At 53.8% G+C, this 23406-nt stretch overlaps 4 protein-coding genes across 6 annotated transcripts; 3 read left to right on the forward strand and 1 right to left on the reverse strand.

The window, feature by feature from the left end:
- Positions 1-1570: 1570 nt before the first annotated feature.
- LOC121108839 lies at positions 1571-4794 on the forward strand. 2 transcript variants are annotated; one of them, XM_040656975.2, is made up of 3 exons: positions 1571-1830; positions 2806-2912; positions 3747-4794. In XM_040656975.2, exons 1-3 carry the CDS (start codon positions 1580-1582, stop codon positions 3767-3769), a joined length of 381 nt encoding a protein of 126 aa, XP_040512909.1. In that variant the 5' UTR covers positions 1571-1579; the 3' UTR covers positions 3770-4794. The 2 variants fall into 2 exon arrangements, with proteins under 2 accessions (XP_040512909.1, XP_040512910.1); XM_040656976.2 differs by having other exon boundaries at positions 2857-2912.
- An 8095-nt stretch (positions 4795-12889) lies between these two features.
- Positions 12890-15316, forward strand: LOC121108840 (histidine triad nucleotide-binding protein 1-like). 2 transcript variants are annotated; one of them, XR_005843482.2, is made up of 3 exons: positions 12890-13044; positions 13510-13667; positions 14036-14142. XR_005843482.2 is itself a non-coding variant. In XM_040656977.2 (2 exons), the coding sequence occupies exons 1-2, from the start codon at positions 12919-12921 to the stop codon at positions 15138-15140; spliced, it is 288 nt and encodes a 95-aa protein (XP_040512911.1). In that variant the 5' UTR covers positions 12890-12918; the 3' UTR covers positions 15141-15316. The 2 variants fall into 2 exon arrangements, 1 of the variants encoding a protein (XP_040512911.1); XM_040656977.2 differs by lacking the exons at positions 13510-13667; positions 14036-14142 and adding an exon at positions 14979-15316.
- Positions 15317-18496: 3180 nt separating this feature from the next.
- Positions 18497-20914, forward strand: LOC121108841 (histidine triad nucleotide-binding protein 1-like). The gene is made up of 3 exons (XM_040656978.2): positions 18497-18657; positions 19642-19747; positions 20579-20914. The coding sequence occupies exons 1-3, from the start codon at positions 18533-18535 to the stop codon at positions 20813-20815; spliced, it is 468 nt and encodes a 155-aa protein (XP_040512912.1). The 5' UTR covers positions 18497-18532; the 3' UTR covers positions 20816-20914.
- Positions 20915-21396: 482 nt separating this feature from the next.
- On the reverse strand, positions 21397-22946 carry LOC121108843. The gene is made up of 2 exons (XM_040656980.1): positions 22802-22946; positions 21397-22503 (listed from the first exon to the last, which is right to left on the reverse strand). Exons 1-2 carry the CDS (start codon positions 22944-22946, stop codon positions 21971-21973), a joined length of 678 nt encoding a protein of 225 aa, XP_040512914.1. The 3' UTR covers positions 21397-21970.
- Between the last annotated feature and the right edge of the window lie 460 nt (positions 22947-23406).

Raw genomic sequence — 23406 nt, forward strand, 5'->3', positions numbered from 1 at the left:
AGGCAGATCAAGCCTTCCTCCCAACATGGTGTGGCCTGCAAACTTGCTGAGGGTGCGCTCAATCCCCTCGTCCAGATCATCAACCAAAATATAAATCAGGACCGGACCAAACGCTGACCCCCCTGGGGCAACACCAGCTAGCGTCCACCGCCAGCTGGATTGAACTCCATTCACCACCACTATCTGGGCCTGGCCATCCAGCCAGGTTCTGACCCGGCAGAGTACACCTGCCCAAGCCATGGGCTGCCATCTTCTCTGGGAGAATACCATGGGAGACAGAGTCAAAGGCTTCACTGAAGTCTAGGTAGACTACATCCACAGCCTTTGCCTCATCCACTAGTCGGGTCACCTGGTCATAGAAGGAGATCGGGTCGGTCAAGCAGGACCTGTCTTTAAGGAACCCGCGCTGGCTAGGCCCGGTCCCCTGGTTGTCCCGCACACGCCCTGTGATCTGACTCCGGGTGATCTCCTCCATGACCTTCCCTGATACTGAGGTTAGGCTGACAGGCCTGTAGTTCCCCAGATCCTCCATCAGACCCTTCTTGGAGGTGGGCATCTGTCTGGCTCCAAGTATCGGTAGCAAGACGGTTCGTTATATACGTATACCCAACGTGAGATTAAAACTCAGAAAGGAGACAAATATTTGCCCAACCGGTTTATTGTAGAACGTTTTGGTTAGCTAGGCCTGGGGATGGGAGGCGGGATGACGAAAGCAATAGTGAAAAGACAGAAAAGAAAAGCAAGGATTTGTTACAGGAATGCAGAGATGGTTACCACCGCAGTGTGACAATGTTTCACGATTCTGGTTGGAAGCAGGGGTGGGGGGGCAGGTTCTCTTTCTCGGTCGATCACAGGCGGAAGGAAAACACAGCAAGGGAAAAGCGCGCACAAAAGTTTTTGCAGAGTCCATACATATATATATATCTATACTGTCTGGTTCTCCTTGGGTTGCTCATAGTAACGGCACGTCCAGCACCGGTGCAACAGTCAGAACAGACAGAAGTAAAGAAGGCACTGGGAATTGAGGGGCGTTTATTCTGCTCCCCGGCCCCGTCTTCCAGCTCAGGGGGCTGAGTACCCTGAGAATAGCTGGTCTCACTGCTAAAGACAGAAGTGAAGAAGGCGTTGAGAACTTCAGCCTTTTCCTCCTCCTCGGTGGTGATGTTCCCCACCGCGTCGAATAAAGAAGGGAGATTCTCCTTGGCCCTCCTCTTGCTACTAATACGTTCGTAAAAACATTGTTTTAATCATCTCGAACAATGGCGGCCAGATTAAGGTCTTGCTGGGCTTTGGCTTGTCGAATTTTCTCCCTGCGCATGCTAGCAACATCCTGGCACTCTCCCCGAGTTGCCCGTCCTTCATCCAAAGATGGCAAACTCCTGGCCTGCCCCGCCAACATTTGACGGTCATTTGACGGGAGGGATCGGCACCAAAAAGCCCCCAGCGCCTAAGTCCCTGAGCCCCGATAAGCACCGGAGCCGACGGGAGCGGAGCCGCCTACAGGGCGGGGACAAGCTTAAAGGGCAGGCGAGACAGCCAACCGAGGCGCGAGAACGGCCGGCACGGCTCTGTCGGCCCAATGAGCGCCGACGAGGGCCGAGCCGTGCCGAGCCGAGGCGAGCCGAGCGGAGCCGAGCCGAGCCGAGCCGAGCCGAGCGGGGGAGGTTTGGGGCTGAGGGAGTGTTGTAGCGAGCGGGTGCCGTCATGGCCGGCGGGATCGTTAGGGTCGCCGGCCGCCTGGCGCGGTGGCGCCGCTCTCTTGGGAAAAGTCGCCCGCCAGGAGTTCTCCGCCAACGTTATCCGCGAGGAGGAGCCGTTGTGGACGAGGAGGTAGCCGCGGCTTTGTCGTGCGTCGCGCGATTCTTCCCTTGCCCTCCCGTCCCACCCCTCCCCCACGCTAGCGCGCTCGCAGGCCCTCTGGAACGAGCGCCCGTTGCGGTGCCGGCGAGTGCGGCGGGGCGAGCGGCGACCTTGCCGCGGGGCGGGGCGGGCGGGCGGACGGGCCTTTCTGGCTGGTGATGCTCGCTACTACAGCGCCTCCTCTAAAACCCCGCGCTGCTTCGGTGCCTCGGGGCTGCCGTGGCGCATACTGGGTCGCTGGTGCCGTCTGGCTCGCCTGGCTTCCCAGCGCCACCGTGTGGTTGTGTGCGCGTGTGTAGAGGCGGGCCTGTGACGCTGAAGCGCTTGGTGGCAGCCGCGGACGCTTGTCGCGCGCGATATCAATCCCTTTGTCGCTGCTAGTCGTGCTAGTTCCATTAGAATTAGTTGACCGTGTCCTACAGGTCGGTGGTATTCACGTGTCGAAGGCGATAACCTTTGCCTCGATTTGGAAGTGTCTGATGCCAGCCTCACCGCGCTAATCCAAAATGTTCTTTCACCGGAGTCCGCGGTGTTCTTGAGGATGGAGAGTTAACACGGCCTCCTTTCGGGATAACCCCAGGTTCTTTGAAAATGCCTTGGTCAAAAGTAGGATAGGAAGGCGATATTTGGCCATAACTGAAGGATGGTGAGCCACCGTTTGCCGCTTGAGTGGTTAAGCAGGGTCTTAATATGAGAGTGAAATAAGCGCAAATGGAGGTGGTTTTGTTTGGGTTTAAAATCGCTCTGTGCTCGTAGCAGCAGGAGCCTGTGAAAACATGGTTTGTGCATAGAAGGGAGAGGGCTTTGCCAATTCAAAGATCACTTAGGAAGAATTGCTGTTTTGTCTTGCGTTTGGGATACGCGTTCAGTGGGACGTAGCGATCTGCTTCAGCTATTGCCTTTCTCCGAAGCCAATCCCGTTTTAAGCGTGTCCTCTTCCTCCAGTGCCTTGCGTTCCATGATATTTCACCGCAAGCTCCTACGCTTTTTTCCTAGCCGCTCCCCAGAAGGCCGTTGTGAGGTTATCCGGAGCAGAAGATTGTGGCGCACCTGTAAGTACCGTGGAAGCTTTCTGTACACTAAACGGTGCCTGTAAGTGGTATGTAATTTAGTAGGCTTTGTCCCGTCGCCTCGTTTCCTCTCGATGTTGCAAAGAGGCACAGTAGGCTATTTGGGCTTTCCCGACGCCATAATCTTTTGCCTCTAGCTTGTAACGGAGCTGAGCGTTTTGACTAAGGGAAGTGAGAGAAAGCGATGCTCATTTCTGGGTACGTACTTGTAGTGCAAAATGCAGTGCTGTTCAGAAGTATGGCCCGATGCCTGTTCTCGCTGTTTCCAGACAGTGGTCATGGCTCTAATATGGAGAAGAGGGCTTGGGGTTTTGAGCAGGTCGGAGGCGAGGAAGGAGAGAGCTGGCTGAGGGGTGCTGGATGTTTCATTTTCAGCTACAGAAGTCAAGTCCCATGGCTTTGGCGTGGGCTCACAAAGCCTACATCGAGTTTTTCTTGTCTGCCAGAAAGACTTAGGTTGCCCGAAGATATAATGGGGGGCTGGAATCCCGAGACCAATCTGGCTTCTGTGCCCGATTTGTAGTCCGTTACTCTCTAGCTGGGGGTGGGGAGGGGGTTAGGAAGAAAAGGAAAAAAAAAGATGGCAAGTCCCATAGCTGTCCCTCCCCCCATTATGCGTAATCGGACTTTGTAGCTTTGCTTGGAACGTGTCAGTTGCAGAAAGGCAGTAATTTGAAGAGCAGCGCTTGAATGGCAAAGAACTAGTTAACCGCGTTCTGTGGCTGGTTCTCTGCTCGCCTTCCTTGGCTTCCTGCCCTCTCCACTCTTCACTGTGCTGTGGCATGCTCCGTTACGTAACGTTATTTCCTTCTCCAGCTTCTTGGCCGTTTGATGATTGATGGCGAGAAGTGTGCTGCTAACCTGGGCCTGACCAATGGATTCCGGATGGCTGTGAGATACCCACCCTCAGCCCCTTCAGACTACCGCGCACGTCTCTGTATTCTGGGTGGCCGTCAGTTGGGCCGGCCTCCTGGCTAAGATGTTTGCACCGCAGGAGTTGCTGCACGCGTACGGATCGCCACCGAATGGATTTCACGTGTTGCCCGTCAGCCTAGCCACCGTTGACATATAATTGTTTTTGGTGGGTGTCTAGTGGAGGGTAATGAAAAGCTTTGAGCAGCATTTGCACAATAAAGATGGAGCATGGGGATATCATCTCTGTCTCGCTTGTCTTACTGATGGAAATGATTCTGCAAGTTAAAACGGTGGGTCTCCGTCTCCCAAAGACAATATAGGATGTGCTGTGTGTTTGAGGCCTTGCCGTCTTCCCCAGCTTCCAAATAAAAGGGCGTGGGTTTTATCGCGTACTAGCAGCATCGACAAGCAGCAGGCGTAGAATTAGAGAAGAATAACGTAGGAAGAATGCTTCCAGCTATCGTCTGTTGTATGGCCCCGTCGCGAGGCCGAACAAACTCCACCCGCATGATTTCTGACCGGTGCACGTCAGCCTGCTTTTAAGCAATCTCGGAGTTTTGACACTGCTTTCTTTTCAGTCGCGGATTTTGCGACGTAGAGAAATAATTTCTCCCGCGGAAACTTTCCCAAATGGAGAAGACTTTGTGATACTTGAGTCGGCGATTGTTGCGCTTCTGCTGTCTTTGAGACTCAGCTGCCCTTCTCCATTTCTCTTTTTTTAATATGAACAAAACATTAAAAAAAAAAAAAAAAAAAAAAAAGAAGTATTGTTCCGTAACCAGAAGGAGGAGTAGCTACAGGCACCGTAAGGCTTTTACATGTAATCACCTCTCGCGCTTTGTTAGGCCTCTGGCTTTGCTTGAGTCTTTGTTGAATTGCAATTGCATTCAAGGCTTACTGGAGTGGGGGAGTTTCAAAATGCTAATAAATATTTGCATTAAAAATTAAAGACCTGAAACTTGCTAAATGAAATTATTGTGCGGCCGTTCCTCAGAGAATCTCGATTTGTCAGCAGTAGATCCGCTTGCGGGACTGACGATCGCAGCTGTGAATGACTCTGAATTAAACCGTTTGAAGAAGCGGAATAAGACAACTTGTTACGTTTTTCCGAATATCCAACCTGAAGCTCCCCCCGGCGCAGCGTAAGGCCGTTAGCTCTTGTCCCGTCGCTGGTTACGTGGGAGAAGCGGCCAACCCCCACCACGCTACAAGCACCTTTCGGGTAGTTGTAAAGAGGCGATAAGGTCTCTCTCCCCTGAGCCTCCCCTCCTCCGGACGAAACAATCCCAGTTCCCTCAGCCGCTACCCATAGGTCTTGTGCTCCAGTCCCTTCACCAGCTTTGTTGCCCTCCTCTGGCCACGCTCCAGAACCTCAACGTCTTTCTTGTAGTGAGGAGCCCAAAGCTGAACGCAGTACTCGAGGAGCGGCCTCACCAGCGCTGAGTACAGAGGGATGATCACCTCCCTAGTCCTGCTGACTACATGATTTCTGATCCAAGCCAGGATGCCGTTGGCCTTCTTGGGCCCCTGGGCACGCTCCTGGCTCATGTTCAGGCGGCTGTTGACTAATGCCTCCAGATCCGTTTCCTCCGCGCAGCTTTCCAGCCTCTCTGCCCCGAGCCTGTTGCGTTGCATGGGGTTGTTGTGACCAAAGTGCAGGACCCGGCGTTTGGTCTCGTAGATGCTCCTGCAATTGGCCTCGGCCCAGCGATCCAGCCTATCCGGATCCCTGTGTAGGGCCTTCCTACCCTCAGGCAGATCAAGCCTTCCTCCCAACATGGTGTGGCCTGCAAACTTGCTGAGGGTGCGCTCAATCCCCTCGTCCAGATCATCAACCAAAATATAAATCAGGACCGGACCAAACGCTGACCCCCTGGGCAACACCACTAGCGTCCACCGCCAGCTGGATTGAACTCCATTCACCACCACTATCTGGGCCTGGCCATCCAGCCAGGTTCTGACCCGGCAGAGTACACCTGCCCAAGCCATGGGCTGCCATCTTCTCTGGGAGAATACCAGTGGGAGACAGAGTCAAAGGCTTCACTGAAGTCTAGGTAGACTACATCCACAGCCTTTGCCTCATCCACTAGTCGGGTCACCTGGTCATAGAAGGAGATCGGGTCGGTCAAGCAGGACCTGTCTTTAAGGAACCCGCGCTGGCTAGGCCCGGTCCCCTGGTTGTCCCGCACACGCCCTGTGATCTGACTCCGGGTGATCTCCTCCATGACCTTCCCTGATACTGAGGTTAGGCTGACAGGCCTGTAGTTCCCCAGATCCTCCATCAGACCCTTCTTGGAGGTGGGCATCTGTCTGGCTCCAAGTATCGGTAGCAAGACGGTTCGTTATATACGTATACCCAACGTGAGATTAAAACTCAGAAAGGAGACAAATATTTGCCCAACCGGTTTATTGTAGAAAGTTTTGGTTAGCTAGGCCTGGGGATGGGAGGCGGGATGACGAAAGCAATAGTGAAAAGACAGAAAAGAAAAGCAAGGATTTGTTACAGGAATGCAGAGATGGTTACCACCGCAGTGTGACAATGTTTCACGATTCTGGTTGGAAGCAGGGGTGGGGGGGCAGGTTCTCTTTCTCGGTCGATCACAGGCGGAAGGAAAACACAGCAAGGGAAAAGCGCGCACAAAAGTTTTTGCAGAGTCCATACATATATATATATCTATACTGTCTGGTTCTCCTTGGGTTGCTCATAGTAACGGCACGTCCAGCACCGGTGCAACAGTCAGAACAGACAGAAGTAAAGAAGGCACTGGGAATTGAGGGGCGTTTATTCTGCTCCCCGGCCCCGTCTTCCAGCTCAGGGGGCTGAGTACCCTGAGAATAGCTGGTCTCACTGCTAAAGACAGAAGTGAAGAAGGCGTTGAGAACTTCAGCCTTTTCCTCCTCCTCGGTGGTGATGTTCCCCACCGCGTCGAATAAAGAAGGGAGATTCTCCTTGGCCCTCCTCTTGCTACTAATACGTTCGTAAAAACATTGTTTTAATCATCTCGAACAATGGCGGCCAGATTAAGGTCTTGCTGGGCTTTGGCTTGTCGAATTTCTCCCTGCGCATGCTAGCAACATCCTGGCACTCTCCCCGAGTTGCCCGTCCTTCATCCAAAGATGGCAAACTCCTGGCCTGCCCCGCCAACATTTGACGGTCATTTGACGGGAGGGATCGGCACCAAAAAGCCCCCAGCGCCTAAGTCCCTGAGCCCCGATAAGCACCGGAGCCGACGGGAGCGGAGCCGCCTACAGGGCGGGGACAAGCTTAAAGGGCAGGCGAGACAGCCAACCGAGGCGCGAGAACGGCCGGCACGGCTCTGTCGGCCCAATGAGCGCCGACGAGGGCCGAGCCGTGCCGAGCCGAGGCGAGCCGAGCGGAGCCGAGCCGAGCCGAGCCGAGCCGAGCGGGGGAGGTTTGGGGCTGAGGGAGTGTTGTAGCGAGCGGGTGCCGTCATGGCCGGCGGGATCGTTAGGTCGCCGGCCGCCTGGCGCGGTGGCGCCGCTCTCTTGGGAAAAGTCGCCCGCCAGGAGTTCTCCGCCAACGTTATCCGCGAGGAGGAGCCGTTGTGGACGAGGAGGTAGCCGCGGCTTTGTCGTGCGTCGCGCGATTCTTCCCTTGCCCTCCCGTCCCACCCCTCCCCCACGCTAGCGCGCTCGCAGGCCCTCTGGAACGAGCGCCCGTTGCGGTGCCGGCGAGTGCGGCGGGGCGAGCGGCGACCTTGCCGCGGGGCGGGGCGGGCGGACGGGCCTTTCTGGCTGGTGATGCTCGCTACTACAGCGCCTCCTCTAAAACCCCGCGCTGCTTCGGTGCCTCGGGGCTGCCGTGGCGCATACTGGGTCGCTGGTGCCGTCTGGCTCGCCTGGCTTCCCAGCGCCACCGTGTGGTTGTGTGCGCGTGTGTAGAGGCGGGCCTGTGACGCTGAAGCGCTTGGTGGCAGCCGCGGACGCTTGTCGCGCGCGATATCAATCCCTTTGTCGCTGCTAGTCGTGGCTAGTTCCATTAGAATTAGTTGACCGTGTCCTACAGGTCGGTGGTATTCACGTGTCGAAGGCGATAAAACCTTTGCCTCGATTTGGAAGTGTCTGATGCCAGCCTCACCGCGCTAATCCAAAATGTTCTTTCACCGGAGTCCGCGGTGTTCTTGAGGATGGAGAGTTAACACGGCCTCCTTTCGGGATAACCCCAGGTTCTTTGAAAATGCCTTGGTCAAAAGTAGGATAGGAAGGCGATATTTGGCCATAACTGAAGGATGGTGAGCCACCGTTTGCCGCTTGAGTGGTTAAGCAGGGTCTTAATATGAGAGTGAAATAAGCGCAAATGGAGGTGGTTTTGTTTGGGTTTTAAAATCGCTCTGTGCTCGTAGCAGCAGGAGCCTGTGAAAACATGGTTTGTGCATAGAAGGGAGAGGGCTTTGCCAATTCAAAGATCACTTAGGAAGAATTGCTGTTTTGTCTTGCGTTTGGGATACGCGTTCAGTGGGACGTAGCGATCTGCTTCAGCTATTGCCTTTCTCCGAAGCCAATCCCGTTTTAAGCGTGTCCTCTTCCTCCAGTGCCTTGCGTTCCATGATATTTCACCGCAAGCTCCTACGCTTTTTTCCTAGCCGCTCCCAGAAGGCCGTTGTGAGGTTATCCGGAGCAGAAGATTGTGGCGCACCTGTAAGTACCGTGGAAGCTTTCTGTACACTAAACGGTGCCTGTAAGTGGTATGTAATTTAGTAGGCTTTTGTCCCGTCGCCTCGTTTCCTCTCGATGTTGCAAAGAGGCACAGTAGGCTATTTGGGCTTTCCCGACGCCATAATCTTTTGCCTCTAGCTTTGTAACGGAGCTGAGCGTTTTGACTAAGGGAAGTGAGAGAAAGCGATGCTCATTTCTTGGGTACGTACTTGTAGTGCAAAATGCAGTGCTGTTCAGAAGTATGGCCCGATGCCTGTTCCTCGCTGTTTCCAGACAGTGGTCATGGCTCTAATATGGAGAAGAGGGCTTGGGGTTTTTGAGCAGGTCGGAAGGCGAGGAAGGAGAGAGCTGGCTGAGGGGGTGCTGGATGTTTCATTTTCAGCTACAGAAGTCAAGTCCCATGGCTTTGGCGTGGGCTCACAAAGCCTACATCGAGTTTTTCTTGTCTGCCAGAAAGACTTAGGTTGCCCGAAGATATAATGGGGGGCTGGAATCCCGAGACCAATCTGCTTCTGTGCCCGATTTGTAGTCCGTTACTCTCTAGCTGGGGGTGGGGAGGGGGTTAGGAAGAAAAGGAAAAAAAAAAGATGGCAAGTCCCATAGCTGTCCCTCCCCCCCATTATGCGTAATCGGACTTTGTAGCTTTGCTTGGAACGTGTCAGTTGCAGAAAGGCAGTAATTTTGAAGAGCAGCGCTTGAATGGCAAAGAACTAGTTAACCGCGTTCTGTGGCTGGTTCTCTGCTCGCCTTCCTTGGCTTCCTGCCCTCTCCACTCTTCACTGTGCTGTGGCATGCTCCGTTACGTAACGTTATTTCCTTCTCCAGCTTCTTGGGCCGTTTGATGATTGATGGCGAGAAGTGTGCCTGCTAACCTGGGCCTGACCAATGGATTCCGGATGGCTTGTGAGATACCCACCCTCAGCCCCTTCAGACTACCGCGCACGTCTCTGTATTCTGGGTGGCCGTCAGTTGGGCCGGCCTCCTGGCTAAGATGTTTGCACCGCAGGAGTTGCTGCACGCGTACGGATCGCCACCGAATGGATTTCACGTGTTGCCCGTCAGCCTAGCCACCGTTGACATATAATTGTTTTTGGTGGGTGTCTGTGGGAGGGTAATGAAAAGCTTTGAGCAGCATTTGCACAATAAAGATGGAGCATGGGGATATCATCTCTGTCTCGCTTGTCTTACTGATGGAAATGATTCTGCAAGTTAAAACGGTGGGTCTCCGTCTCCCAAAGACAATATAGGATGTGCTGTGTGTTTGAGGCCTTGCCGTCTTCCCCCCAGCTTCCAAATAAAAGGGCGTGGGTTTTATCGTCGTACTAGCAGCATCGACAAGCAGCAGGCGTAGAATTAGAGAAGAATAACGTAGGAAGAATGCTTCCAGCTATCGTCTGTTGTATGGCCCCGTCGCGAGGCCGAACAAACTCCACCCGCATGATTTCTGACCGGTGCACGTCAGCCTGCTTTTAAGCAATCTCGGAGTTTTGCCACTGCTTTCTTTCAGTCGCGGATTTTGCGACGTAGAGAAATAATTTCTCCCGCGGAAACTTTCCCAAATGGAGAAGACTTTGTGATACTTGAGTCGGCGATTGTTGCGCTTCTGCTGTCTTTGAGACTCAGCTGCCCTTCTCCATTTCTCTTTTTTTAATATGAACAAAACATTAAAAAAAAAAAAAAAAAAAAAAAAGGAGTATTGTTCCGTAACCAGAAGGAGGAGTAGCTACAGGCACCGTAAGGCTTTTACATGTAATCACCTCTCGCGCTTTGTTAGGCCTCTGGCTTTGCTTGAGTCTTTGTTGAATTGCGAATTGCATTCAAGGCTTACTGGAGTGGGGGAGTTTCAAAATGCTAATAAATATTTGCATTAAAAATTAAAGACCTTGAAACTTGCTAAATGAAATTATTGTGCGGCCGTTCCTCAGAGAATCTCGATTTGTCAGCAGTAGATCCGCTTGCGGGACTGACGATCGCAGCTGTGAATGACTCTGAATTAAACCGTTTGAAGAAGCGGAATAAGACAACTTGTTACGTTTTTCCGAATATCCAACCTGAAGCTCCCCCCGGCGCAGCGTAAGGCCGTTAGCTCTTGTCCCGTCGCTGGTTACGTGGGAGAAGCGCCAACCCCCACCACGCTACAACCACCTTTCGGGTAGTTGTAAAGAGGCGATAAGGTCTCTCTCCCCTGAGCCTCCCCTCCTCCGGACGAAACAATCCCAGTTCCCTCAGCCGCTACCCATAGGTCTTGTGCTCCAGTCCCTTCACCAGCTTTGTTGCCCTCCTCTGGCCACGCTCCCAGAACCTCAACGTCTTTCTTGTAGTGAGGAGCCCAAAGCTGAACGCAGTACTCGAGGAGCGGCCTCACCAGCGCTGAGTACAGAGGGATGATCACCTCCCTAGTCCTGCTGACTACATGATTTCTGATCCCAAGCCAGGATGCCGTTGGCCTTCTTGGCCCCCTGGGCACGCTCCTGGCTCATGTTCAGGCAGGCTGTTGACTAATGCCTCCAGATCCGTTTCCTCCGCGCAGCTTTCCAGCCTCTCTGCCCCGAGCCTGTTGCGTTGCATGGGGTTGTTGTGACCAAAGTGCAGGACCCGGCGTTTGGTCTCGTAGATGCTCCTGCAATTGGCCTCGGCCCAGCGATCCAGCCTATCCGGATCCCTGTGTAGGGCCTTCCTACCCTCAGGCAGATCAAGCCTTCCTCCCAACATGGTGTGGCCTGCAAACTTGCTGAGGGTGCGCTCAATCCCCTCGTCCAGATCATCAACTCAAAATATAAATCAGGACCGGACCAAACGCTGACCCCCTGGGCAAACACCACTAGCGTCCACCGCCAGCTGGATTGAACTCCATTCACCACCACTATCTGGGCCTGGCCATCCAGCCAGGTTCTGACCCGGCAGAGTACACCTGCCCAAGCCATGGGCTGCCATCTTCTCTGGGAGAATACCAGTGGGAGACAGAGTCAAAGGCTTCACTGAAGTCTAGGTAGACTACATCCACAGCCTTTGTGCCTCATCCAACTAAGTCGGGTCACCTGGTCATAGAAGGAGATCGGGTCGATCAAGCAGGACCTGTCTTTAAGGAACCCGCGCTGGCTAGGCCCGGTCCCCTGGTTGTCCAGCACACGCCCTGTGATCTGACTCCGGGTGATCTCCTCCATGACCTTCCCTGATACTGAGGTTAGGCTGACAGGCCTGTAGTTCCCCAGATCCTCCATCCGACCCTTCTTGGAGGTGGGCATCTGTCTGGCTCCAAGTATCGGTAGCAAGACGGTTCGTTATATACGTATACCAACGTGAGATTAAAACTCAGAAAGGAGACAAATATTTGCCCAACCGGTTTATTGTAGAACGTTTTTGGTTAGCTAGGCCTGGGGATGGGAGGCGGGATGACGAAAGCAATAGTGAAAAGACAGAAAAGAAAAGCAAGGATTTGTTACAGGAATGCAGAGATGGTTACCACCGCAGTGTGACAATGTTTCACGATTCTGGTTGGAAGCAGGGGTGGGGGGGCAGGTTCTCTTTCCTCGGTCGATCACAGGCGGAAGGAAAACACAGCAAGGGAAAAGCGCGCACAAAAGTTTTTGCAGAGTCCATACATATATATATATCTATACTGTCTGGTTCTCCTTGGGTTGCTCATAGTAACAGCACGTCCAGCACCGGTGCAACAGTCAGAACAGACAGAAGTAAAGAAGGCACTGGGAATTGAGGGGCGTTTATTCTGCTCCCCGGCCCCGTCTTCCAGCTCAGGGGCTGAGTACCCTGAGAATAGCTGGTCTCACTGCTAAAGACAGAAGTGAAGAAGGCGTTGAGAACTTCAGCCTTTTCCTCCTCCTCGGTGGTGATGTTCCCCACCGCGTCGAATAAAGAAGGGAGATTCTCCTTGGCCCTCCTCTTGCTACTAATACGTTCGTAAAAACATTGTTTTAATCATCTCGAACACTGGCGGCCAGACTAAGGTCTTGCTGGGCTTTGGCTTGTCGAATTTTCTCCCTGCGCATGCTAGCAACATCCTGGCACTCTCCCCGAGTTGCCCGTCCTTCATCCAAAGATGGCAAACTCCTGGCCTGCCCCGCCAACATTTGACGGTCATTTGACGGGAGGGATCGGCACCAAAAAGCCCCCAGCGCCTAAGTCCCTGAGCCCCGATAAGCACGGAGCCGACGGGAGCGGAGCCGCCTACAGGGCGGGGGACAAGCTTAAAGGGCAGGCGATGGGACAGCCAACCGAGGCGCGGAGAACGGCCGGCACGGCTCTGTCGGCCCAATGAGCGCCGACGAGGGCCGAGCCGTGCCGAGCCGAGGCGAGCGAGCGAGCCGAGCGGAGCCGAGCCGAGCCGAGCGGGGGAGGTTTGGGGCTGAGGGGAGTGTTGTAGCGAGCGGGTGCCGTCATGGCCGGCGGGATCGTTAGGTCGGCCGGCCGCCTGGCGCGGTGGCGCCGCTCTCTTGGGAAAAGTCGCCCGCCAGGAGTTCTCCGCCAACGTTATCCGCGAGGAGGAGCCGTTGTGGACGAGGAGGTAGCCGCGCTTTGTCGTGCGTCGCGCGATTCTTCCCTTGCCCTCCCGTCCCCACCCCTCCCCCACCCTTAGCGCGCTCGCAGGCCCTCTGGAACGGAGCGCCCGTTGCGGTGCCGGCGAGTGCGGCGGGGCGAGCGGCGACCTTGCCGCGGGCGGGGCGGGGCGGGGCGGGGCGGGCGGACGGGCCTTTCTGGCTGGTGATGCTCGCTACTACAGCGCCTCCTCTAAAACCCGCGCTGCTTCGGTGCCTCGGGGCTGCCGTGGCGCATACTGGGTCGCTGGTGCCGTCTGGCTCGCCTGGCTTCCCAGCGCCACCGTGTGGTTGTGTGCGCGTGTGTAGAGGCGGGCCTGTGACGCTGAATGCGCTTGGTGGCAGCCGCGGACGCTTGTCGCGCGCGATATCAATCCCTTTTGTCGCTGCTAGTCGTGCTAGTTCCATTAGAATTAGTTGACCGTGTCCTACAGGTCGGTGGTATTCACGTGTCGAAGGCGATAACCTTTGCCTCGATTTGGAAGTGTCTGATGCCAGCCTCACCGCGCTAATCCAAAATGTTCTTTCACCGGAGTCCGCGGTGTTCTTGAGGATGGAGAGTTAACACGGCCTCCTTTCGGGATAACCCCAGGTTCTTGAAAATGCCTTGGTCAAAAAGTAGGATAGGAAGGCGATATTTGGCCATAACTGAAGGATGGTGAGCCACCGTTTGCCGCTTGAGTGGTTAAGCAGGGTCTTAATATGAGAGTGAAATAAGCGCAAATGGAGGTGGTTTTGTTTGGGTTTAAAAATCGCTCTGTATGCTCGTAGCAGCAGGAAGCCTGTGAAAACATGGTTTGTGCATAGAAGGGAGAGGGCTTGCCAATTCAAAGATCACTTAGGAAGAATTGCTGTTTTGTCTTGCGTTTGGGGTACGCGTTCAGTGGGGCGTAGCGATCTGCTTCAGCTATTGCCTTTCTCCGAAGCCAATCCCGTTTTAAGCGTGTCCTCTTCCTCCAGTGCCTTGCGTTCCATGATATTTCACCGCAAGCTCCTACGCTTTTTTCCTAGCCGCTCCCCAGAAGGCCGTTGTGAGGTTATCCGGAGCAGAAGATTGTGGCGCACCTGTAAGTACCGTGGAAACTTTCTGTACTCTAAACGGTGCCTGTAAGTGGTATGTAATTTAGTAGGCTCTGTCCCGTCGCCTCGTTTCCTCTTGGTGTTGCAAAGAGGCACAGTAGGCTATTTGGGGCTTCCCGACGCCATAATCTTTTGCCTCTAGCTTGTAACGGAGCTGAGCGTTTTGACTAAGGGAAGTGAGAGAAAGCGATGCTCATTTCTGGGTACGTACTTGTAGTGCAAAATGCAGTGCTGTTCAGAAGTATGGCCCGATGCCTGTTCTCGCTGTTTCCAGACAGTGGTCATGGCTCTAATATGGAGAAGAGGGCTTGGGGTTTTGAGCAGGTCGGAGGCGAGGAAGGAGAGAGCTGGCTGAGGGGTGCTGGATGTTTCATTTTCAGCTACAGAAGTCAAGTCCCATGGCTTTGGCGTGGGCTCACAAAGCCTACATCGAGTTTTTCTTTTCTGCCGGAAAGACTTAGGTTGCCCGAAGATACAATGGGGGGCTGGAAGCCCGAGACCAATCTGGCTTCTGTGCCCGATTTGTAGTCCGTTACTCTCTAGCTGGGGGTGGGGAGGGGGTTAGGAAGAAAAGGAAAAAAAAAAAGATGGCAAGTCCCATAGCTGTCCCTCCCCCCATTATGCGTAATCGGACTTTGTAGCTTTGCTTGGAACGTGTCAGTTGCAGAAAGGCAGTAATTTGAAGAGCAGCGCTTGAATGGCAAAGAACTAGTTAACCGCGTTCTGTGGATGGTTCTCTGCTCGCCTTCCTTGGCTTCCTGCCCTCTCCACTCTTCATTGTGTTGTGGCATGCTCCGTTACGTAACGTTATTTCCTTCTCCAGCTTCTTGGCCGTTTGATGATTGTTGGCGAGAAGTGTGCTGCTAACCTGGGCCTGACCAATGGATTCCGGATGGCTGTGAGATACCCACCCTCAGTCCCTTCAGACTACCGCGCACGTCTCTGTATTCTGGATGGCCGTCAGTTGGGCCAGCCTCCTGGCTAAGATGTTTGCACCGCAGGAGTTGCTGCACGCGTACGGATCGCCACCGAATGGATTTCACGTGTTGCCCGTCAGCCTAGCCACCGTTGACATATAATTGTTTTTGGTGGGTGTCTGTGGAGGGCAATGAAAAGCTTTGAGCAGCATTTGCACAATAAAGATGGAGCATGGGGATATCATCTCTGTCTCTCTTGTCTTACTGATGGAAATGATTCTGCAAGTTAAAACGGTGGGTCTCCGTCTCCCAAAGACAATATAGGATGTGCTGTGTGTTTGAGGCCTTGCCGTCTTCCCCCAGCTTCCAAATAAAAGGGCGTGGGTTTTATCGCGTACTAGCAGCATCGACAAGCAGCAGGCGTAGAATTAGAGAAGAATAACGTAGGAAGAATGCTTCCAGCTGTCGTCTGATGTATGGCCCCGTCCCGAGGCCGAACAAACTCCACCCGCATGATTTCTGACCGGTGCACGTCAGCCTGTTTTTAAGCAATCTCGGAGTTTTGACACTGCTTTCTTTTCAGTCGCGGATTTTGCGACGTAGAGAAATAATTTCTCCCTCGGAAACTTTCCCAAATGGAAAAGACTTTGTGATACTTGAGTCGGCGATTGTTGCGCTTCTGCTGTCTTTGAGACTCAGCTGCCCTTCTCCATTTCTCTGTTTTTAATATGAACAAAACATTAAAAAAAAAAAAAAAAAAAAAAAAGGAGTATTGTTCCGTAACCAGAAGGAGGAGTAGCTACAGGCACCGTAAGGCTTTTACATGTAATCACCTCTCGCGCTTTGTTAGGCCTCTGGCTTTGCTTGAGTCTTTGTTGAATTGCGATTGCATTCAAGGCTTACTGGAGTGGGGGAGTTTCAAAATGCTAATAAATATTTGCATTAGAAATTAAAGACTTGAAACTTGCTAAATGAAATTATTGTGCGGCCGTTCCTCAAAGAATCTCGATTTGTCAGCAGTAGATCCGCTTGCGGGACTGACGATCGCAGCTGTGAATGACTCTGAATTAAACTGTTTGAAGAAGCGGAATAAGACAACTTGTTACGTTTTTCTGAATATCCAACCTGAAGCTCCCCCCGGCGCAGCGCAAGGCCGTTACCTCTTGTCCCGTCGCTAGTTACCTGGGAGAAGCGGCCAACCCCCACCACGCTACAAGCACCTTTTGGGTAGTTGTAAAGAGGCGATAAGGTCTCTCTCCCCTGAGCCTCCCCTCCTCCGGACGAAACAATCCCAGTTCTCTCAGCCGCTACCCATAGGTCTTGTGCTCCAGTCCCTTCACCAGCTTTGTTGCCCTCCTCTGGCCACGCTCCAGAGCCTCAACGTCTTTCTTGTAGTGAGGAGCCCAAAGCTGCACGCAGTACTCGAGGAGCGGCCTCACCAGCGCCGAGTACAGAGGGATGATCACCTCCCTCGTCCTGCTGACTACATGATTTCTGATCCAAGCCAGGATGCCGTTGGCCTTCTTGGCCCCTGGGCACGCTCCTGGCTCATGTTCAGGCGGCTGTTGACTAATGCCTCCAGATCCGTTTCCTCCGCGCAGCTTTCCAGCCTCTCTGCCCCGAGCCTGTTGCGTTGCATGGGGTTGTTGTGAACAAAGTGCAGGACCCGGCGTTTGGTCTCGTAGATGCTCCTGCAATTGGCCTCGGCCCAGCGATCCAGCCTATCCGGATCCCTGTGTAGGGCCTTCCTACCCTCAGGCAGATCAAGCCTTCCTCCCAACATGGTGTCGCCTGCAAACTTACTGAGGGTGCGCTCAATCCCCTCGTCCAGATCATCAACTGAAATAGAAATCAGGACCGGACCAAACGCTGACTCCCTGGGGAACGCCGCTAGCATACACCGCCAGCTGGATTGAACTCCATTCAGCACCACTCTCTGGGCCTGGCCGTCCAGCCAGGTTCTGACCCGGCAGAGTACACCTGCCCAAGCCATGGGCTGCCATCTTCTCTGGGAGAATACCGTGGGAGACAGAGTCAAAGGCTTCACTGAAGTCTAGGTAGACTACATCCACAGCCTTTGCCTCATCCACTAGTCGGGTCACCTGGTCATAGAAGGAGATCGGGTCGGTCAAGCAGGACCTGTCTTTAAGGAACCCGCGCTGGCTAGGCCCGGTCCCCTGGTTGTCCAGCACACGCCCTGTGATCTCACTCTGGGTGATCTCCTCCATGACCTTCCCCGATACTGAGGTCAGGCTGACAGGCCTGTAGTTCCCCAGATCCTCCATCCGACCCTTCTTGGAGGTGGGCGTCTGTGTGGCTCCAAGTATCGGTAGCAAGACGGTTCGTTATATACGTATACCCATGTGAGATTAAAACTCAGAAAGGAGACAAATATTTGCCCAACCGGTTTATTGTAGAAAGTTTTGGTTAGCTAGGCCGGGGGATGGGAGGCGGGATGACGAAAGCAATAGTAAAAAGACAGAAAAGAAAAGCAAGGATTTGTTACAGGAATGCAGAGATGGTTACCACCGCAGTGTGACAGTGTTTCATGATTCTGGTTGGAAGCAGGGGTGGAGGGGCAGGTTCTCTTTCTCGGTCGATCACAGGCGGAAGGAAAACACAGCAAGGGAAAAGCGCGCACAAAGGTTTTGCAGAGTCCATACACATATATATATACTGTCTGGTTCTCCTTGGGTTGCTCATAGTAACGGCACGTCCAGCACCGGTGCAACAGTCAGAACAGACAGAAGTAAAGAAGGCACTGGGAATTGAGGGGCGTTTATTCTGCTCCCCGGCCCCGTCTTCCAGCTCAGGGGGCTGAGTACCCTGAGAATAGCTGGTCTCACTGCTAAAGACGGAAGTGAAGAAGGCGTTGAGAACTTCAGCCTTTTCCTCCTCCTCGGTGGTGATGTTCCCCACCGCGTCGAATAAAGAAGGGAGATTCTCCTTGGCCCTCCTCTTGCTACTAATACGTTCGTAAAAACATTGTTTTCATCATCTCGAACAATGGCGGCCAGACTAAGGTCTTGCTGGGCTTTGGCTTGTCGAATTTTCTCCCTGCGCATGCTAGCAACATCCTGGCACTCTCCCCGAGTTGCCCGTCCTTCATCCAAAGATGGCAAACTCCTGGCCTGCCCCGCCAACATTTGACGGTCATTTGACGGGAGGGATCGGCACCAAAAAGCCCCCAGCGCCTAAGTCCCTGAGCCCCGATAAGCACCGGGCCGACGGGAGCGGAGCCGCCTACAGGGCGGGGACAAGCTTAAAGGGCAGGCGAGACAGCCAACCGAGGCGCGAGAACGGCCGGCACGGCTCTGTCGGCCCAATGAGCGCCGCCGAGGGCCGTGCCGAGCCGAGCCGAGCCGAGCCGAGCCGAGCCGAGCCGAGCCGAGCCGAGCCGAGCCGAGCCGAGCCGAGGAGGTTTGGGGCTGAGGGAGTGTTGTAGCGAGCGGGCGCCGTCATGGCCGGCGGGATCGTTAGGTCGCCGGTCGCCTGGCGCGGTGGCGCCGCTCTCTTGGGAAAAGTCGCCCGCCAGGAGTTCTCTGCCAACGTTATCCGCGAGGAGGAGCCGTTGTGGACGAGGAGGTAGCCGCGGCTTTGTCGTGCGTCGCGCGATTCTTCCCTTGCCCTCCCGTCCCACCCCTCCCCCACCCTAGCGCGCTCGCAGGCCCTCTGGAACGAGCGCCCGTTGCGGTGCCGGCGAGTGCGGCGGGGCGAGCGGCGACCTTGCCGCGGGGCGGGGCGTGGCGGGGCGGGCGGACGGGCCTTTCTGGCTGGTGATGCTCGCTACTGCAGCGCCTCCTCTAAAACCCCGCGCTCCTTCGGTGCCACGGGGCTGCCGTGGCGCATACTGGGTCGCTGGTGCCGTCTGGCTCGCCTGGCTTCCCTGCGCCACCGTGTGGTTGTGTGCGCGTGTGTAGAGGCGGGCCTGTGACGCTGAAGCGCTTGGTGGCAGCCGCGGGCGCTTGCCGCGCGCGATATCTATCCCTTTGGCGCTGCTAGTCGTGCTAGTTCCATTCGAATTAGTTGACCGTTTCCTACAGGCCGGTGGTATTCACGTGTCGAAGGCGATAACCTTTGCCTCGACGTGGAAGTGTCTGACGTAGCGCCAGCCTCACCGTGCTAATCCAAAGCGTTCTTTCACCGGAGTCCGCGGTGTTCTTGAGGATGGAGTGTTAACACGGCCTCCGTCGGGATAACCCCAGGTTCTTTGAAAATGCCTTGGTCAAAAGTAGGATAGGAAGGCGATATTTGGCCATAACTGAAGGATGGTGAGCCACCGTTTGCCGCTTGAGTGGTTAAGCAGGGTCTTAATATGAGAGTGAAATAAGCGCAAATGGAGGTGCTTTTGTTTGGGTTTAAAATCGCTCTGTGCTCGTAGCAGCAGGAGCCTGTGAAAACATGGTTTGTGCATAGAAGGGAGAGGGCTTTGCCAATTCAAAGATCACTTAGGAAGAATCGCTGTTTTGTCTTGCGTTTGGGGTACGCGTTCAGTGGGGCGTAGCGATCTGCTTCAGCTATTGCCTTTCTCCGAAGCCAATCCCGTTTTAAGCGTGTCCTCTCCTCCAGTGCCTTGCGTTCCATGATATTTCACCGCAAGCTCCTACGCTTTTTTCCTAGCCGTTCCCAGAAGGCCGTTGTGAGGTTATCCGGAGCAGAAGATTGTGGCGCACCTGTAAGTACCGTGGAAACTTTCTGTACTCTAAACGGTGCCTGTAAGTGGTATGTAATTTAGTAGGCTCTGTCCCGTCGCCTCGTTTCCTCTTGGTGTTGCAAAGAGGCACAGTAGGCTATTGGGGCTTCCCGACGCCATAATCTTTTGCCTCTAGCTTGTAACGGAGCTGAGCGTTTTGACTAAGGGAAGTGAGAGAAAGCGATGCTCATTTCTGGGTACGTACTTGTAGTGCAAAATGCAGTGCTGTTCAGAAGTATGGCCCGATGCCTGTTCTCGCTGTTTCCAGACAGTGGTCATGGCTCTAATATGGAGAAGAGGGCTTGGGGTTTTGAGCAGGTCGGAGGCGAGGAAGGAGAGAGCTGGCTGAGGGGTGCTGGATGTTTCATTTTCAGCTACAGAAGTCAAGTCCCATGGCTTTGGCGTGGGCTCACAAAGCCTACATCGAGTTTTTCTTTTCTGCCGAAAGACTTAGGTTGCCCGAAGATACAATGGGGGGCTGGAAGCCCGAGACCAATCTGGCTTCTGTGCCCGATTTGTAGTCCGTTACTCTCTAGCTGGGGGTGGGGAGGGGGTTAGGAAGAAAAGGAAAAAAAAAGATGGCAAGTCCCATAGCTGTCCCTCCCCCCATTATGCGTAATCGGACTTTGTAGCTTTGCTTGGAACGTGTCAGTTGCAGAAAGGCAGTAATTTGAAGAGCAGCGCTTGAATGGCAAAGAACTAGTTAACCGCGTTCTGTGGATGGTTCTCTGCTCACCTTCCTTGGCTTCCTGCCCTCTCCACTCTTCATTGTGTGTGGCATGCTCCGTTACGTAACGTTATTTCCTTCTCCAGCTTCTTGGCCGTTTGATGATTGTTGGCGAGAAGTGTGCTGCTAACCTGGGCCTGACCAATGGATTCCGGATGGCTGTGAGATACCCACCCTCAGTCCCTTCAGACTACCGCGCACGTCTCTGTATTGGGTGGCCGTCAGTTGGGCCAGCCTCCTGGCTAAGATGTTTGCACCGCAGGAGTTGCTGCACGCGTACGGATCGCCACCGAATGGATTTCACGTGTTGCCCGTCAGCCTAGCCACCGTTGACATATAATTGTTTTTGGTGGGTGTCTGTGGAGGGTAATGAAAAGCTTTGAGCAGCATTTGCACAATAAAGATGGAGCATGGGGATATCATCTCTGTCTCTCTTTCTTACTGATGGAAATGATTCTGCAAGTTAAAACGGTGGGTCTCCGTCTCCCAAAGACAATATAGGATGTGCTGTGTGTTTGAGGCCTTGCCGTCTTCCCCCAGCTTCCAAATAAAAGGGCGTGGGTTTTATCGCGTACTAGCAGCATCGACAAGCAGCAGGCGTAGAATTAGAGAAGAATAACGTAGGAAGAATGCTTCCAGCTGTCGTCTGTTGTATGGCCCCGTCCGAGGCCGAACAAACTCCACCCGCATGATTTCTGACGGTGCACGTCAGCCTGCTTTTAAGCAATCTCGGAGTTTTGACACTGCTTTCTTTTCAGTCGCGGATTTTGCGACGTAGAGAAATAATTTCTCCCCGGAAACTTTCCCAAATGGAAAAGACTTTGTGATACTTGAGTCGGCGATTGTTGCGCTTCTGCTGTCTTTGAGACTCAGCTGCCCTTCTCCATTTCTCTTTTTTAATATGAACAAAACATTAAAAAAAAAAAAAAAAAAAAAAAAAGGAGTATTGTTCCGTAACCAGAAGGAGGAGTAGCTACAGGCACCGTAAGGCTTTTACATGTAATCACCTCTCGCGCTTTGTTAGGCCTCTGGCTTTGCTTGAGTCTTTGTTGAATTGCGATTGCATTCAAGGCTTACTGGAGTGGGGGAGTTTCAAAATGCTAATAAATATTTGCATTAGAAATTAAAGACTTGAAACTTGCTAAATGAAATTATTGTGCGGCCGTTCCTCAAAGAATCTCGATTTGTCAGCAGTAGATCCGCTTGCGGGACTGACGATCGCAGCTGTGAATGACTCTGAATTAAACGTTTGAAGAAGCGGAATAAGACAACTTGTTACGTTTTTCTGAATATCCAACCTGAAGCTCCCCCGGCGCAGCGCAAGGCCGTTACCTCTTGTCCCGTCGCTAGTTACCTGGGAGAAGCGGCCAACCCCCACCACGCTACAAGCACCTTTGGGTAGTTGTAAAGAGGCGATAAGGTCTCTCTCCCCTGAGCCTCCCCTCCTCCGGACGAAACAATCCCAGTTCCCTCAGCCGCTACCCATAGGTCTTGTGCTCCAGTCCCTTCACCAGCTTTGTTGCCCTCCTCTGGCCACGCTCCAGAACCTCAACGTTTTCTTGTAGTGAGGAGCCCAAAGCTGCAACGCAGTACTCGAGGAGCGGCCTCACCAGCGCCGAGTACAGAGGGATGATCACCTCCCTAGTCCTGCTGACTACATGATTTCTGATCCAAGCCAGGATGCCGTTGGCCTTCTTGGCCCCCTGGGCACGCTCCTGGCTCATGTTCAGGCGGCTGTTGACTAATGCCTCCAGATCCGTTTCCTCCGCGCAGCTTTCCAGCCTCTCTGCCCCGAGCCTGTTGCGTTGCATGGGGTTGTTGTGACCAAAGTGCAGGACCCGGCGTTTGGTCTCGTAGATGCTCCTGCAATTGGCCTCGGCCCAGCGATCCAGCCTATCCGGATCCCTGTGTAGGGCCTTCCTACCCTCAGGCAGATCAAGCCTTCCTCCCAACATGGTGTGGCCTGCAAACTTGCTGAGGGTGCGCTCAATCCCCTCGTCCAGATCATCAACTGAAATATAAATCAGGACCGGACCAAACGCTGACCCCCTGGGAACACGCTAGCGTCCACCGCCAGCTGGATTGAACTCCATTCAGCACCACTATCTGGGCCTGGCCATCCAGCCAGGTTCTGACCGGCAGAGTACACCTGCCCAAGCCATGGGGCTGCCATCTTCTCTGGGAGAATACCGTGGGAGACAGAGTCAAAGGCTTCACTGAAGTCTAGGTAGACTACATCCACAGCCTTTGCCTCATCCACTAGTCGGGTCACCTGGTCATAGAAGGAGATCGGGTCGGTCAAGCAGGACCTGTCTTTAAGGAACCCGCGCTGGCTAGGCCCGGTCCCCTGGTTGTCCAGCACACGCCCTGTGATCTGACTCGGGTGATCTCCTCCATGACCTTCCCTGATACTGAGGTTAGGCTGACAGGCCTGTAGTTCCCCAGATCCTCCATCGACCCTTCTTGGAGGTGGGCATCTGTCTGGCTCAAGTATCGGTAGCAAGACGGTTCGTTATATACGTATACCCAACGTGAGATTTAAAACTCAGAAAGGAGACAAATATTTGCCCCAACCGGTTTATTGTAGAAAGTTTTGGTTAGCTAGGCCGGGGGATGGGAGGCGGGATGACGAAAGCAATAGTGAAAAGACAGAAAAGAAAAGCAAGGATTTGTTACAGGAATGCAGAGATGGTTACCACCGCAGTGTGACAATGTTTCACGATTCTGGTTGGAAGCAGGGGTGGGGGGGCAGGTTCTCTTTCTCGGTCGATCACAGGCGGAAGGAAAACACAGCAAGGGAAAAGCGCGCACAAAGGTTTTGCAGAGTCCATACATATATATATATACTGTCTGGTTCTCCTTGGGTTGCTCATAGTAACGGCACGTCCAGCACCGGTGCAACAGTCAGAAAGAC

Source organism: Gallus gallus (genome assembly GCF_016699485.2).
Source record: "Gallus gallus isolate bGalGal1 chromosome W unlocalized genomic scaffold, bGalGal1.mat.broiler.GRCg7b W_unloc6, whole genome shotgun sequence".
Lineage (NCBI taxonomy): Eukaryota > Metazoa > Chordata > Aves > Galliformes > Phasianidae > Gallus > Gallus gallus.